Source organism: Rhipicephalus microplus, chromosome X (genome assembly GCF_043290135.1).
Source record: "Rhipicephalus microplus isolate Deutch F79 chromosome X, USDA_Rmic, whole genome shotgun sequence".
Classification (NCBI taxonomy): Eukaryota; Metazoa; Arthropoda; class Arachnida; order Ixodida; family Ixodidae; genus Rhipicephalus; species Rhipicephalus microplus.
In genome coordinates this window covers 35,526,983-35,544,450 of record NC_134710.1, presented here as the reverse complement: position 1 = coordinate 35,544,450, position 17,468 = coordinate 35,526,983, and the positions used below count along the sequence as shown (strand labels likewise).

General features: G+C 46.3%; 1 protein-coding gene across 5 annotated transcripts in view; it reads right to left on the bottom strand.

Annotated features, from left to right (window-relative positions):
• The window catches only part of LOC119175797 (uncharacterized), a 172,972-nt gene that overhangs the window by 135,361 nt on the left and 20,143 nt on the right, over positions 1-17,468 (bottom strand). Inside the window, exon 1 of one of the 5 annotated variants that reach the window (XM_075876209.1) lies at positions 4,792-4,812. The exons of the other annotated variants lie outside the window; for them this stretch is intronic. Coding sequence (XP_075732324.1) covers positions 4,792-4,797 — 6 coding nt within the window. The 5' untranslated portion in view covers positions 4,798-4,812. Of the gene's footprint in view, positions 1-4,791; positions 4,813-17,468 lie in introns of those variants that run through there. 5 annotated transcript variants of the gene reach the window in all.

Sequence of the window (17,468 nt, the reverse complement as noted above, 5' to 3'; positions counted from 1 at the left end):
TGCTATAATATTTGGCCCGCGTGTTGTTGGGAGCCACTACTACCGATCGGCAGAGTTTTCGGACCATGCTCAAAAAGTGTTGAAGGGCCCCTTTAAGTCATCCCTCGGTATTTTTCGTTACCGACTGTAACAATGGGGCTTGTTTCTTAGTCGACACAGGTACCGAGGTGAACTTGACACCCGCATCACAAACCGAAAGGAAGAACCCTAGTATATCGCCAATCCAAGCCGTCCTAACACGGTGATAAACATATGGAGATCGTTCACTCACATTGAACTTCAGTTACAACATAACGTTCAAATGGGTGTTCATAGCCGCTGATGTCAAGTTCACCTTATTGGGCGCCGACTTTCTGCAATACTTTGGCTTTATGATTGATGTTCGAAACAAACGGCTCTAGGATCCTGTGTGTCGTGCAGCAGTTCAAAGCAAGCCGTGTTTGCGTCCTCCGCTCAGCCGCACCTAACTCCGTCCATTAAGAGAATCAGACTTCACCAAAGTACAAGAGTTCCCAGAGCTAACGCAACAGCCACAGGCATTTGCTGAAGTAAAACATGATGTTCAGCATCACAAAGAAACCACAGGACTACCACTCTACTTGGCATTTTTCACCCGAGAAGCTACGGCTAGCCCGGCAGGTGTTTTCGCTTACGATGGAACGCGGCATAGTACGCCCTTCTTCCAGCCGGTATGCAGGGGCTTCTTCTCATGGTCCCCAAATTAACAGGTGGTGATTGGCATCCTTGCGGGGATTATAGGGCACTCAACCGTGTGACTGTACCATACTGTTACCTAGTGCCGCACGTTCACAACCTGACCTCCTGCCCGCACGGCGTGAACATCTCAGAAAGAGATCTGGTGGGAGCATACCATGAGATACCTGTAGCACCAGAGGATTTTCCCAAGACCGCAATAACAACGCCATTCGGAATGATTGAATTTCTATTGATGCCTTTTGGCTTGCAGAATGCTGGCCAAACTTTTCAATGGTTCATGAATGGCATTGTCCGGGGCCTCGACTTTTGCAAGGTTTACCTGGATGACCTGCTGATTGCTAGCCGCACGGTCAAAGAGCACAAGAGTAATCTACGCTGCTTGCTACAGCGACTGGCAAAAACATGGCAGTGTTATCAATACAGCCAAGTGCGTGTTCAGGGTACCAACGCTACCCTCATTTGAAGAGCGGGAGTGCAACCACATCCGGACAAGGTCAATGCAATACGGCGGTTTCCACAACCAAAAATTATCCGCCAGCTATGAAAGTTCCTAGAACTCGTAAACTTCTACTGTAGGTTCGTTTCAAAGTGCGCCCACATCCGAAAGCAAGCGATATTCAGTGGAACGACCAAGCTATAGACGCGTTTCGACATATTAAGGAGTCTCTCACGAATGCCACCCTGCTTGCATACCAGCAATGTGGGGTACCACTATGCATCATGGTGGACGCCTCAAATGCAGCTATTGAAGCTGTACTACAGCAAAAGTCAAGCAGAAGGTGGCAACCAATTTCCTTCCCCAGAAAATTCAGCCTGGCCTAACGCCAATCTGTCAGCACCTTCGGTAGGGAGTTCCTGGCCATATACGCGGCTATACGACATTTCCACCACTATGTAGAAGTTTGAGAATTTTCGTGCTCACGGTTCACAAGCCGCTAACTTGCGCACTGCGCGCGATCAACTCAGATACAAATGCACACGGGGCACGAGAGCCCAACCAAATGTCTTACATTGCAGAATTCTTAACGGATATATGCCGTGTCAGTGAAAAGGGATGTGCAGCGGCCAATGCTCTTTCGCGCAGGCCAGTGAACACCGTCAGCCTACCAAGCAGCGTTGACCTCACCAGATTAACTACGGCTCAACGCAGCGATCCGGAGTTGGAGCACCGACTGAAGTCCACAACCAGCACCTTGAAGCTGCAATGGGTGGATAGACAGACAAGATCTGAATGTTGTGACATGTCCACCGGTAGGGCCAGATTGTTCGTGCTTCCATACCTTCACCACAACATTTAAGAATTGCTGCCCAGCCTCTCGCATACAAGAATCCGAGCCATGCGACAGCTATACACAGCTAGGTTCATGTGGCCTGAAACAAACTGAGATGTCTGGCGTTTCACTCAGGTGTGCCTATCCTGTCAGCGCTCCAAAGTGCAGCGCCATACTGTTACCCCCTTAGGATCTTTCCACAAGATGGACACTCGATTTTCCCATGTACATTTGAACATTATGGGATCATTGCCTTATTGTCAAAGGCAAAACTACTAGCTAATTTGCGTCAAACACTTCATGTGCGACGGCCGAAGGCCGTCGCCATCCCAGATATGACTGCCGATACGGTTGCTCATGCTTTCATCTGACGCTGGGTAGAGCGATTCGGAGTTCCATCGACCGTGACAATCGATTGCGCAACGCAATTCGAGTCTACCCTATTCGAGAACATCACGCCGTTCCTAGGAATCTGGTGCATCCAAACAACAACCTACAATTCTATAAACAATGGTATGGTGGAAAGGTTACATCGCCAACTGAAGACTAGCCTGACAGCTAGTTCAAGTCAGAGATGGGTCGAGGCTCTACCTCTGGTTTTATTGGGAATTAGGTCAGCTCTAAAAGCGGACATTGGCTGCTGCTTGGCTGAGCTCGTATATGGCACAACACTTCACCTTCCGTGAAAGTTTGTCGCCGTCAGTAAAAGCACCAACACCAAGGCCAACGACGAGTACGCCTTGCGACTGTGGAACATTATAAGCAAGCTGCGCTTTATCCCTCCACGTCTGCTAGCACCACGACCTGTCCACATCCCCAGTGATCTCTCCTCCTGTTATCACGTGTTCGTGAAGCACAACACTGTACAGCGCCCACTCCAGCCCACTTATGATAGGCCATTCAAGGAGGTGAAACAAGGAGAAAAGTCCATCACGATCAACAGAGGTGGCAGTCATGACGTAGTTTCGCTTGACCTCGTAAAACCACCACACGTGAACAGCAACAGTGAAGTGCGTGCACTATCTCAAGTTCCACAGCCATAAAGGCTACCAGCAGAGCAGACTGAACCAGCTCACCTACTCGTTGAAAGGTTCACGCGGAGTAGACAGTGCAGAAGACCTCCGGTGCGAATGAACTTATGAACCACAATGTGGTGTTGATACATTTTCCGGAGGCAGTGCTTGAATGCCAACAGTGCAAGCACGGGAAACCACGTGACTTTTCTTCATATACTTCAAGGAAAATAAAATTTCAGTTCTTTGGGACCTGTGTGGCTTATCTCATTTCCGCTCTCTGCTCAGCCTAGCAGTGCATTCTAACACCCCCGTCTGTTTGTGCACTTACAATTTACTGATCATACACAATGGAATTTCATTGGCATCGTGTTCACAGGAACCGGAATATAATATGTACAGTTACACCCAATACAAAGTTCAACATGTCGCCCACGGTAAAAGCAGGGTCATCACAACACGGATGTGCCGACACTGAGAACTTGCAGATGTCTATACTGTTTTGGCTGCTGGTATATCCGAAACTGGTGTCTGCCGGTGTTAGAGATTAGGCTTGTGGCCCTTTCAACCATGGCCATGACATCGCAGCTCATATTAAACACCACTGTACCTTCCTAATACCATCACTTCCAAAGCAAACTCTTTCGCATACTCTGGAGCACCTAGCGATGCTCATAGGAAATTAATGCCAAAGTTTTACAAAGAGTAAAAGCTAGTAACACTAATATCTGTGGTTTTATGTTCTAAAATCACAAGATGAGAGACTGCGTGGAGGGCCCCAAAAATTTCAACCACTTGGTGTTCCTTAATGTGCACTCTTAAGTAGCGTAGTGGACACAGGCCAGGACCACAAGTAAAAATAGGGTTTATTCCAGAGACATCTGATCGTCGTCCTTTTCAGTCTACAAAGAGCTGTGTGCACGCACCACAGTTCCGCAGTTAGCGCGATACAGCACTTCCTTTGCCTGAAAAGTCTGGTGCGAAACTTCACTCCCTTCAAAACCTCTCCGAGAATCTTCTTTTGAAAGTTGAACGTCTGGATAGGAATGAATCTTCCACAGCGCTTCCAGGCTGCTTAGTACTCACCCCTTTGTCAGTTTGCTGAGTTCCCCTGTGGAGAGTCAATGAGGCAGCTAACCTTCAGCGCCGATGTCCATTTCACTCTGCCTTGAATGAGTCAAACAGGCTGCTTGCTGCGCTTTCTGAAGTCGCACTTGATCAACATGTCGTCGCTGTTCTCTCATATTAACAGTGAGCAGCGGACCACCACTGGCAACCATCACAGTACCATTCAGCCATCCGTGAATATACTGTCGTGTCGAAATTTGTGTTCCGGGCAGAAACAAGTGGGACGGCGGTGACGGGGCCTTGCTACTAACTGTCTACTTTATGCCCTCTGACTCCGGGAAGTGAGCACTTAGTCTGGTTCTTGGGCGGGCACCAAGCAACATCTCTGCAGGTGATTTGCCGTTCTTTACCGGCGTTACTCTGAAACGAAGCACGAATTTATCAAGTAGACAATTCAGCAACCCTACTTTGTTCTATAGTGCGTCTTTTACAGCGCATACTGCTTGCTCACTCTGTTTTGACTGCGGATAATAAAGGCCAGTTGTCACGTGATGAACATGGTTACCCCAAAAGAATGTCTTTTGTCACTACACTAGTTAATTGGGGACCATTATCAGATACAACTGTGTGAAGCAGGCTGAAACGAGCCAAAATACTTTGAAGGGCTTCCACTGTGGTATGAGCTGTCGTTTTGAGTGGAACTGCCTCTATCGATTTCATACCTGCATCCATTAGCACAAGCATTATGTGACGTTCCACCGGACCAGCGAAGTCGACATGCAGCCAAGACCAGCACTTGTCAGTTTCAGACCAAGTTGAAGGAACCTGAGCGGGACCTGAACCATTAGCGGCAGACACTGCACACAGTGCGGACAACTTTTTATTAGACTATGTCATGGTCCAGAAAAGAATACGAAAAACAATGCGGTGCAAGGCTATTTATTGCCATGACGCCAGGATGGCTTTCGATTGATCGATACGTGGGGTTTAACGTCCCAAAACTACCATATGATTATGAGAGACGCCGTAGTGGAGTGCTCCGGAAATTTTGACCACCTGGGGTTCTTTAACGTGCACCCAAATCTGAACACACGGTCCTACAACATTTCCGCCTCCATCGGAAATGCAGCCGCCGCAGCCATGATGCCTGGATGGCTTTTGTGCGATTCTTCCAATATGACAGAACGCACTACCATGCCACGGTGGTCTGGTGGCTAAGGTACTTGGCTGCTGACCCGCAGGTCACAGGATCAAATCCCAGCTGCGACAGCTGAATTTTCGATGGAGGCAAAAATGCTGTAGGCCCGTGTGCTCAGATTTGGGTGCACTTAATATTAAAGAGCCCTAGGTGGTAAAAATTTCCGGAGCCCTCCACTACGACATTTCTCAGAATCATATGGTGGTTTTAGGACGTTAAACCACACATTAATCAAACCAAAGAACACATTCTCTCCGGCAAAATGACACAGTCACTCCCAAAAAGTAATTCATTGCTCACTGTCAGCTCATCTCTACGAGTGAAGAAATGTCGAAAACACTGTTATCCCGCAATCAGTTCTCCTAGCCAGCCCCGTCGCATCGAAAAAGCACCCCATCTTCAGGGGTGTTTTCTGCTAGCTCCTGTGGATACAGAGCAAATTCATTTAATGCTTGCGCACGCAGGACGTATTTTACCGAAGGCAGTTGTGATCCAGCCAGTTTACGATTTGGAGCAATTTTTAGAGCAGAAAAAGCAGATTCGGGGCAGGACTGTGTTTGAAGCAGATCTGGAGCAGACAAAATGGAGTTTATAATAATTTGTTGCAAACCATGTATAAATTATCGGTGAATATTATTATTAGTATGCAAACTAGAAATGCTGCTGCAATGTAAACAAGGAGACAAAACAGAAACAAAGAGCAGCCATTAATCAGGTTTTTAGCACCAATTTGTAACATTCTAGTTTTGCTGCACTGCACAAGATGTATGTAATGTGCAAAAGTGAAAAGTTAGTGACAAGAATGGTTACGTGTGTTAGTGACAAGGTAAGCATGACATATACTGTTTGTGTCATATATTCATACAGGTGTCATATATTCATACAAAGGGAACCTAATTATAAAACCAGCAATCGAACAATTAAAGAACCATGACGAAGAAAACTCGATTGCTGCAAGTGAAATTTTTGTGTAGGTAGTGCGTCAAATAATCGCCACAACTCACTGTGGATGATGCTTCACCTTAACCAGTAATTTCTATAGGTGTAAGCAACAAGTGACATTTTCCTTTAATTTAGAGGACTCTGGGCTCAGCACTCCCTGTCTTCCAGAATCAGAGAACAAAGCATTCTAAAAATGAAACTGGCATGATGTAAACAGCTGGTACGAAGGGGGTGGGGTCAGTGATCAATGTAAAAGCAAAGGGGTGGGGGATGCATTTATTCAAAGCAGCCATGAAGGAGAAGAGTTGTATGTCAAAATGTTGGCTTTTGCAACGCCACGTGTTCACGAATTTCACACATAAATATGCTGTCAAGGTGCTATGGGTGGGTATGAGCCCCATGCTACTGGCAAGTTTGGAGAATACCGATGGGGATCTGCGAACAGGCCAGATAACGTATGGCAACTGGCTCATTAGGTAGGAGGGAGGCTACAATTTTTTTGCTCTCATTTGGGGGAAGGAGGAAAAAGGAAGTTGATGTGCGATTTCAAAACAAATGGCAGATCCGGTGAGCCCGCTCGCAAGCCTAGTTCACAAGTGCGAGGGAAACACTTGAGAATATTTACAAGCTCGGGGGACTTATTTTACCTTTTATTGAGAAATTATTTATTCATTTTATTTATTTATTCATTTTTCGGACAGTACAAAAAGCATTGCCCGCGGTCAGGACAAAAGGAGGTGGTTAGCCCCCTGACATGGTCCTGCTCACGCTGGGCGTAACAGTAGCAATAGAAACAATATAAATTATTGCAATGCGCACACATAAACATATATACATACATAAAATATATACATACAAAAAAAGGAACAAAAGAAATCATTATTGTAACAATAGAAATCATTGCTGAGCACACATAACATATAGACATACACAAAAATATATACATACAAATAAAAAGAGCAATAGAAATAACTATTATAACAATAGTATTCATTGCTGAGCAGACATAAACATATATATATATATATATATATATATATATATATATATATACACAAAAATATATACATACAAATAGTATGAGAGACTGTAGCTCACCTTACCGTGCTGAGAGTGCATTTATCCTAAGTGTTAAAGAGGGACCGAATTTTCATTTTGTATTTTTTTGAGTTGGTGCACGATCGTGCTAGTTCAATTATTGCAGGATGCTCATTACATAACTTCATAATTTGGAAGTCTATTGTTTGCATTCCATAGTTTGTGCGTGTTCTTTCCACAACTATGTGTGTTTTACGAAGGTCGTGGCCGGTGTTCCTGCTTAAATAGCAATGGCTAAATGAACCCCAGTCTCCCGATACTTCGCAATATATGTACATCGACAATTTCATTTTGTAAACAAGGCAGTATTGTGGAATTCTGTACTTTAACATGAGAGCTGACGCATCTACATTATACCCCGAATTAAGTAGTCTAACTGTTTTCCTCTGTAAAGAAGAAAGCTTTTCATTATCAGTCTTAATTCCTGTTCCCCACACTAACGAGCAGTAACTAAAATGAGAATGTACTACGGAAAAATACAATTCCTTCTTTAAGTTAGTTGTTAAAAAGTTACGTGAACGGTTCAACATGCCTATAGACTTCGCTACCTTCATCCTTACATTGTTCACGTGTATTGACCAACTTAAATTTGATTGAAAAGAAACGCCTAGAAACGAATGATTGTGCACTAGATCTAGTTGCGAATCGCCGTAGTATAGTTTCATAATGTAATCTACTTCTTTATTTTTAGAATAGAAAAGCATGAACTTTGTCTTTTTAACATTTATTTTTAGTTTATTAGAAGATACCCAGAGATTAAGCTCTTTCAACCAGTTTCCAGCTCTTTCAACCCCATCGATACGGACAGTATCGATGGGGTTTCTACCATCACCATCATGTCGCTTCATCTCCGTCACTCCGAGGCGAATGAGATCCCCAGCGTTTTAGACCGACAGTCAAATGTTCAACTGGCGTCAAAAGACCCAAGAGGAAAGGGGATTCCATCCAGCAGAACCTGCAACCTTTGATTTGTTGAGCACGGTTGTCCCTGCCACATGCATTATCTCGCTATCTGGGCAGGGCGCTGAGCCGTGCCCCCAGGACCGGAGGCAGAAAATAGCCTCCTTTTTTTATCTCTTCCTCTTTCATTAACCTCTCTCGGCAGCAGTCAGCGTGAAGAGAATATTCGAAGAGTGTTCCTGAAGCGGCTTTACTCTCTTTAAACCAGCGCTTTGTAGCTTTGCGCGAAATCGGATCCTAAAGTAAGCTGCCAGCTTCCCTTCGAATAACATTGCAATTCGTTTCTACCGTATCGCATTAATCACTTCAACCTTGCAGTGAAACTGACTGTTTTTTGTTTTTGTTTTTTGGTCGACTGACAACATTGACTGAACGGCGTTAAGAAGGCATGAGAGCATTTGTTCTTTATTTGCGGCTGAATCGGCAGCTCAATTTCTATGTGCACTGGTTTAGATCCGTCTGTTTGGAAATCAAGACGCGCGACAAGCCCTTGGACATTCACGAGCAGCAGTTGCACCGTATCGTGCCAGACATGCTCTACTTTGATATTCAGGCTTAACTTTTACGATAGGCATAGACAAAAAATTTGGGCAGTGTGATCAAAAGACGTCCACTTTTTTTGGGGGGGAAATATCAAACAAACATGGCCGAATTTCAATTTGCAGGAATAGAGATTTTCTATCCCGCAGTGCCGATACCTTCCCACTGGCCACAGTGACTATATTACGGTACCCGGAGCGACTCGCAAACAAAAAAAAGTCACCTTTCCTATGCGTTATCCCCTGTTCCATAACGAATAAGATAGGCTACCGATGGCATGCTCAACTTTCAACAACGAAGACAGATACAGCGGCTCAGATACTTAGGCTTCCAGTGGCATTATAAAAAAAGCTGTAGTGTTTGCGAGATCAAAAACAGTTATGGGCTATAAATGGTCCAATGTCAGGTAAAAAGGTGAACTAGTGTACTTTGGCACACTTGACACAAGCTGTACTCGAACGTGCACAGTAAGGCACAGGGATATGGAATTGTAGCAAAATGGCATTATTGGTGCACTTGGGTCATTTCTGCGAAGGGTTTTCTCCTGCGTTTTCTTGAATAGGAAGAGGTAAATGGCTCAAAGCATCGGTGTTACTGTTCAATTGTCGTTTTCAATATTTCAATTCATACTGATACCCTGACAAGAGTAATGCCCAGCGCTGGATCCTTGCCGCTGCCATTTGGGGTATGGGCTTCTCGATCGAAAACCTATCAGGTAATCTTTGCCGTTGATGCAATGAGACAGCACTGCACCCAAACCAAACATAAAAGCGTCGCATTCAAGATGAAGTGGCTTACGAGAATCACAATGAATTAGAAAGTTTGCCTTTTTCATAGCCGTTTTTGCTTTCTAAAATGTGCTTTCTTGCACCTGTCCCAATTTCCAGGCCAATCCCTTCGTCAGCAATGCACACAGTGGTGCTAGCATGGTTTAGAGATTGGGCAAGAGTTTGGTGTACATGTGATTAGGCCAAGAAAACATTTAAACTGGCTCACTGAGGTTGGCGCCAGTGCCCCTAGTATGGCACCGAGAATGTGTTGCAACGAATGCCGATCTTTTTCATTGATGTGGTGGCCCATAAATCTCACTTGTTTTTCTCGGAATCTGTATTTGGTTTTGTTTAGCTTCAGGCTGCTGTCCTGCAGACAGAAGACCTGTCCCAATACAGACATATTGTGCTTCTTTTCCATGAGGAGAATGTTATCTAGGTAGACTTTCACTTTTGGCAGGCCTCGGAGGACTGATTCCATGCACCTTTGGAACAGAGCTGAGGCTGAAGCAATTCCAGAAGCGAGGCAATTGTTCAGCACTGTGATTTTTTAGCTTCGGCGTCAAAAGGAAGTTGGTTGTATGTGGAATGCAAGTCTAACGTGCTTAAGATTTCACCTCCAGCAAGCACTGCGATGATATCGTCAGCCTTCGGCACAAGATACTGTTCCAAGTAGCCTGATTCACCGTTAACTTCAAGTCCCCGCAGAGTCTCATGTCACCATTCTTTTTCCCCACGGGAACTACCAATGCTGCCCATTCAGGAATGCTGATCTGGGAAAGCACTCCTTTAGGCAATCAATCTCTACTGAGACTTGTGCACGCACTGCATAAGACACGGTCCATGCTTTGCAAAAACGAGCTGAGCACCTTCTTCCATGTATAGTTTGATGGGAGGCCCTTTACAACAACCCAGTTGGTTGTCAAAGAGCTGCGAAAATTCATCAAGAAAGGCTTCCAACTGCACATTCTCTTGAGCAAAGTTTACACATGCAGCACTTTTGGTGTTCAAAAAATTCATAGCGGCTTTGCAAAATTCCTCTATTCTACACCAGCCATGCAGCAGTGGTCCTTTACAGTCCACCACCACTAACGTACTGGTCACGGTTACTGTCTCAAACATCACGTCCACGATTGACCTGCCAATGATGGGCCGGGATCTAAAGAAGCAAGACGGCCGCAGGACATTTTTCGCGAGAGCTGGCCACCACCTTCTGTGTCTCTTGTATACAGTAATTGAAATTACACTCACAAGCAATCCAGTGTTGATAATCATTCTCAGTTTTTGCACTCCCCATGTCAAAACTTTCTTGACAGGCCACGAGGTGTCTCTGTCAGTTGCATTGTTTGCCACCAAGGCAAGCACAAACTCTTCGCCCTCACTTTCGTCTTCCACGACATATGCACTTGACGCTTGGAAACAACTCCTGCAGCATACCCTGGCCAGGAAACCTTTCCTCCCGCACTGATGACATTTGGTGTTTCGATGTCGGCACAAGTTGGAATCATGCGACCTGTCGCAACGCCTTCAGGTCGTCCGCCTTCAGCAGAATGTTATACCGGAGTAATATCCCATCTTTGTCACCACTGAAGTAACGTAACGGACACAGGCCAAGACCACAAGTGAAAAGAGGCTTTATTCCCGAGACATCAAATCGTCATCTTCGGTCTACGAAGAGCTGTGTGCACACACCGCAAGGATGCACCTAGATGCAGTTCCCCAGTTAGCCCAATACAGCACACTTGTCATCCCAGACTCGAACCATCTTCCCCACTGCTCTTTATCACTCTTCTTCGTTCCACTCTCTGTCTCTCCCTCTCTCTCTCTAAATGTCCTCGCTTTCCCTCAACTCTGCTGTACTCCATACTGGGAATCGCCCAATTACTGTGAAGAAGACATGCCCAAGTTTCTTAATATACTAAGCCGCCTTACTCCAAGCTTAAAACAGCTTTGCTGTTAGATGTGGGCTGATCTGTGCATGGCCTGCAGGAGTTCTGCTCGCAGAGATGAAGGCACCACAAGAAGGTACTTGGCTCAAAGTGACGAGAAGTTCTTTTTGAGAAGATTTCACAGCGAAAACGACGTAAGTACCCGTTTGAATAACTTCGGAACAACGGAGGTCCTGCCCTCGGGGTATTCGATTAGGCCCCTAAGTTCCGGGTAGGCACGCTTTCGTTCAGTGAAGTCGTCGGCAGTTATCATTCCCTAGAAGCAGTTGTCATTCAGGTTGTCGGGGGCTCGAGACAGGTCGTCAGAGTGTTTTCTGTCGAACTTGTAAATGACGGTAATGTCGTATTCTTGAAGTCTCAGGCTTCATTGCACAAGGCGACCTGCAGGGTCCATCAAGTTAGCTAGCCAACACTAGGCGTAGCAGTCGCTCACAACTTTGAACGGCCTGCCATAAAGGTAGAGACACAACTTTAACGTCGCCCATATGAGGGCAAGGCACTCCTTTTCTGTTGTGGAATAATTGCTTTCTACCTTGGATAGTGACCAGCTAGCATAACTAATAACCCTTTCCAGTCCGTCAGTCCTCTGCACAAGGATGGCGCCGCGTCCTATGCTCCTTGCGTCAGTGTGCACTACTGTTTCGGTGTTTTCGTCAAAATGCGCGAGTAATGAAGGCATCTGCAGGCATCCTTTTAGTTTCTGAAATGCTTCCTCCTTTGGCGTTTTCCACTTGAACTCGACGTCGATCCTCGTAAGGTTAGCGAGTGGCTCGGCGATTCAGGCTAAGTTTTTGACAAACTGCCTGTAATAGGTGCACAGGCCAAGAAATCGATGCACAGCCTTCTTGTTGGCGGGCGGCGGGAATGTAGCGATAGCGACTATCTTGTGCAGATCAGGTCTTACTACGGACTTGCTTATCACGTGGCCCAAGAACAAAAGTTCCTCGTTCTGGCTTCAGGGTGAGTCCCGAGGTCTTGATGGCTTTAAGTACAGGTTCAAGGCGCCAAGATACTCATCGAAGCTCGACGAAAACACGATGACAACCAAGTAAACGAGAGAAGTCTGCCACTTCAATCTTGCTAGCACTGTGTCCATAATGCGTTGAAAAGTCGCTGGTGCTGAGCCAAAACCGAAGGGCATGAATTCGAACTCTAAAAGGCTGTCTGGTGTTTCTTGTCGGGTCTCTCGGTCATTCTCGTCGACTTCGATTTGCCAGTAGCCAATATTGAGGTCCATCAACGAAAAGTACTTCGTGCTGTGGAGTCGATCCAAGGCGTCGTCTATCTGTGGCAAAAGATAAACATCTTTTGTGATTTTGTTGAGGCGGCGATAATCAACACAGAAACGTAAGGTTCCATCCTTATTCACTAACACCACGAGTGACGCCCACGGGCCCTTAGACGGTTGGATAATGTCGTCGCATAGCATTTGATCGATTTGTGTTTTTACGGCCTCGCGTTCTCGCGTTAAAACTCTGTAGGGGTCTGCCGTAGGGGTCTGACGCTTTTCTCTGTTATGATGCGATGTCTCACGACTGGGGTCTAGCGAATTTTTGATGACAAAAAACAGTCCTTGTATTGCAGAAGCAGGGCCTTGAACTGTTCTTGCCAATGCTTCGGAAAGCTCGAATTGGCGTCAAAAGCAGGGTGAGGAGCTTCGCTTCTCGGAGTAGGTTCTGCAGAATCGGCAAGGACGAAAGCATTGGTGGCTTCTAAAATTTCGCCGATGAAAGCGACCATTGTACCTTTGTTCATGTGTTTCTACTCGTTGCTGAAATTTGTGAGCATAACTTGCTTTTCTTCCCCGCACCTTGGCGATTCCTCTTGCAACGCAAATGTCACGGCTGACCAACAGGTGCTGATTGTCTCAAACGATGCCTTCGAAGCCCTCTGGTTTCGGAATGCCAAAGGAAATTAACGCTTGGGCGAGGAGGGACGGTGACTTGTTCTTCCAGCACATTCAGGGCATGGCTTCTGGATGGCGTGCCTGGCGGCAGTGCTTTTTCTGTGGATAGTGTTATCGACTTTGTTCTCAGGTCAATGACCGCGCCATAGAGGCTCAAAAAGTCCATTCCAAGAATGACATCTCTCGAGCAGTGCTGTAGTGTGACATAGCTTGTGGGATAAATGTAGCTGTTAACGATTAATCTGGCTACGCAGATTCCTGCCGGTGTTACTAGGTAATCTCCAGCTGTACGAATTTCAGAGCCTTTTTAAGCGGTCCTAACTTTCAACTTCGCGGCGAACGTCCCACTGATGATAGAATAGTCGGCTCCGGTGTCGATGAGAGTTGCGACACTGTGGCCGTCGATAAGAATGTCAAGGTCGCTAGTTCGTAGCCTCACATTGCAGTTGGATCGTGGTGTCGGATCCCGGCTGCGACAGTCTGTACTGCTGCTTTGACATTGCGTCGTCAAGTTGTTTTCTGGCCACAATTTTTCGACGTCAGGACTACATTGACGTTGCGGGGGTTCTTGAAGTTTTGGGCGGTGTCAGCAGCGGAGGTTCTTCGGTGCTTCATCGTACAGCAACTGCACCTCCATAAGTTGCTGCCCTTAGTTTTCCGAGTATGGGCTCGAACGGTAAGGTCATCAGGATGTCCACTGCGCTCCTTCCAGGTAGTCGGCGATCACCCCACTGTGGAAACGGCGCGTTCACGTCGAAACAGCGTAGCCCTATTTGTCGGTACTGGAAGCGGCGGTAGGTGTGGCCAGCCTCTCCGCAGTGATAACAGAGTGGTCGGGGGCGCACCACACGTCGGTATGGCGTCGGCGGTGGTCGCGGTGGTGTCTGGCGACGAAAATGCGGTGGCGCAGCCTCTTCACATGCACGAGGCCGGGGAACATTGCGTCGGGCTACAGCAGTGTAGCTCATGGCTTGTGGCTCAGGCTGCGCTGGTTCGGGTGTGCAAAGAAATTGCTGGACTTCCTGGAGTACAACGACAGCGATTGGATCCACTGGATGCTCGGAGGCTGGCAGCAATTTACGCAGCTCTTCCCATACAATAAAATTCACGCAGCTCTTCCCGTAAAATAGAACTGATAAACTAAAGGCCCATAAACTGAAGGTCAGATTACAGCGATGCCCACTGGTACTGATAGTGGCGAACAGAGCGTCGGCTGTCGATCAAATGACAAGTGGCAAAACACGTTGGCAATTATACACTTGACCTCGAAAACTGAGTCGCCTGTGCAGTTATACGCTTGACGAAAACTGAGTCGACTGTGCGAACTGTTCGTTCTACCGTCCAGACCCACCCTCGTTTGCACTACGAACCCCGCAAAAAAATTTGGAGACTGTATTTTTAATAGAGTATATCAGCTATTGTTATTGTGTAGAGATACTACGTCGGCCAAACAGGTCGTTGTATAAATGCGAGGCTGAAGGAACATCTGTACAATGTGGATCAATATAAACAAGGATGGTTGTCCGTTCACTGCAGCACGTGTGGCTGCAGGCCAATATATTCAGAGTGTACTATTGTTGCAACAAGCAGGGCTCGCACCACACACGAGATTATAGAGGCTGAAAAAATATGGTCATTAAAAGATGCTTGTTTAGCACCCCTTCTCGCGCTCACCGATGCAAGAACTACTTTTCGTCGTCTTCGAGAATTCGAAAGACCCTTGTCGCGAAACATCGAATCGTAACAGAAGAAAATTTCAGGCCACTTCGTCAGAGCCCGTACAGAGCTTCGACGCGAGAATGTGAGGCTATAAGTCGACAAAATGCTACACGACGACATTATCCAGCCTACACAGAGTCCATGGGTGCCACCGGCGGTGTTAGTGAAGAAAAAGGATGGCACAGTACGCTTTTAAGTCGACTATCGGCGCCTCAACAAGATCACGAAGAACTATGTACTAAACCCTCTCCCCCAAATAGACAACGTCCTTGATCTACCTCATAACGCGAAAGACCTTTTATCGATGGACCTCAAGATAGGCTACTGGCAAATTAAACTAGATGAGCGAGACCGAGAAAAGACCGCCTTCATTACACCAGACGGCCTCTTCGAGTTCAAGGTAATGCCCTTTGGTCTTTGCTCAGTGCCTGCGATGTTCCAGCATGTTATGGACATCGTGCTGGCTGGATTGAAGTGGAAGACTTTCCTCGTGTACTCAGACGATGTCGTTGCATTTTCCTCAAGCTTCGACAACCATCTCTGGCGCCTTGAAGCTGTACTTCAAGCAATCAAGACATCCGGACTCACTCTGAAGCCAAAAAGGTGCCGCTTTGCATACAAGGAATTCTTGCTCTTGGGCCAGACGATAAGCAAGTCCTGAGCACGCGACCCACAGAAAACAACAGCCATCGCTATATTCTCACCACCCGCCGACAAGAAGGCCGTGCATAGATTTCTCTGCCTGTGTGCCTATTACAGGCATTTCGTCAAAAACTTTGCTCATACCGCTGAGCCACTCACTAACCTTACAAAGACCGACATCGAGTTCAAATGGGAAACGCTACAGGAGGAAGCATTTCAAGAACTAAAACGACACCTGCAGACACTGCTGATACTTGCGCACTTCGACGAATATGCAGACACAGAAATCCACACCGACACAAGCACTGTAGGGCTCGGAGCTGTCCTGGTGCAGAAGATTAACAAACTTGAAATGGCCATCTATGCGAGCCAGTCGCTAAGGCGGAAGTCAACTATTCCACAACAAAAAAAGAGTGTCTTGCCATCATCTGGACTACCCCGAAGTTTCGCTTCAACATTTATGGCTGGCCTTTCAAAGTTGTGAGTTACCACCACGCCCTCTGTTGGCTAGCAAACTTTATAAACCCTTCAGGACGGAGGAGTCTGGGACTTCAGGAATTTCACATCACCATCGTTTACAAGGCGTGGCGAAGGCACTCTGCCAACTGCCTGTATGGCGCCCCCGCTGACCCTCCGCCTCCACCACAGGACAATGAGGATGGCAACTGCTTCTTGGGAACTTTGACGTCAATGACTTTGCAGAACAACAGTGAGCTGACCCTGAAATCTAGAGCCTTATGGAATGCCTCAAGGGCAAGGCTGCCGTTGTTTCAAAGGTATTCAAGTGAGGACTGGCATCGTTTTCCTTGCGTAATGGTATCCTCATCAAGAAAAACTTCTCGCCACATCTGGAACTACCTCATCCTAGTACCTTCGGCGTTATGTCAAAAGTTGATGATGATGTGTGGTGCTTTATGGCGCAAGTGCCAATTGATGGCCAAAGAGAGTCATTTCAGTGACTCGAAATGTGAACGATGATATGGTGCGTGGCTGTAAAATTCCTCGCACTAATATGGGTAAAAACATATAAGTGTTAAAATCATGACATTGGCGTGAAATATGTGCAGTGAAAATGGTTGTCAAAAGGTCATGATAATAAAACCATCGCGGAGATACAGTCACCACAGCCGCGACCTGGGTACAGAGGTCATGCTACGTATCACCTTGAAATATGCAGTGAAAATTACGTACATCATATAAAAACATGAACAATGAGTAAATTTGAAAAATTGGATCCCTACCGATAAGCACCCCAGGGTGTAGTGGGAGCTGCTGTCTGTAGGGCAGTAAAAAGTGCTTATTTCTTGGAGCATCTAACTCATTGCACTGGACGAGGAAGTGGAGAACCGTAAAGGGTTCTCTACATCTCTCACACAATGGTGGATCACCGGCAGACAGAAGATATGAATGTGTAGAGTATGTATGTCCTGTTCTTAGTCTCATAAGTGTTACTTCTGTGTGTCATGATTTTGATAGTGGTGGCTAATGACCAAGTTGTGGCTTAACATGTTTATTACATGTGTCTACCCCACGTCTTTTGCCAATAACCTCTGAGCTTTTGTTTTAGAAAAGGTTTCGTGTCAAGTGCAGAGATTGGTATTGATGCATTAGCGGCATCGTTGCTGGCAGATGCAGCAAGCTGGTCCGCCAAGACATTTCCTTATATTTCATAGTG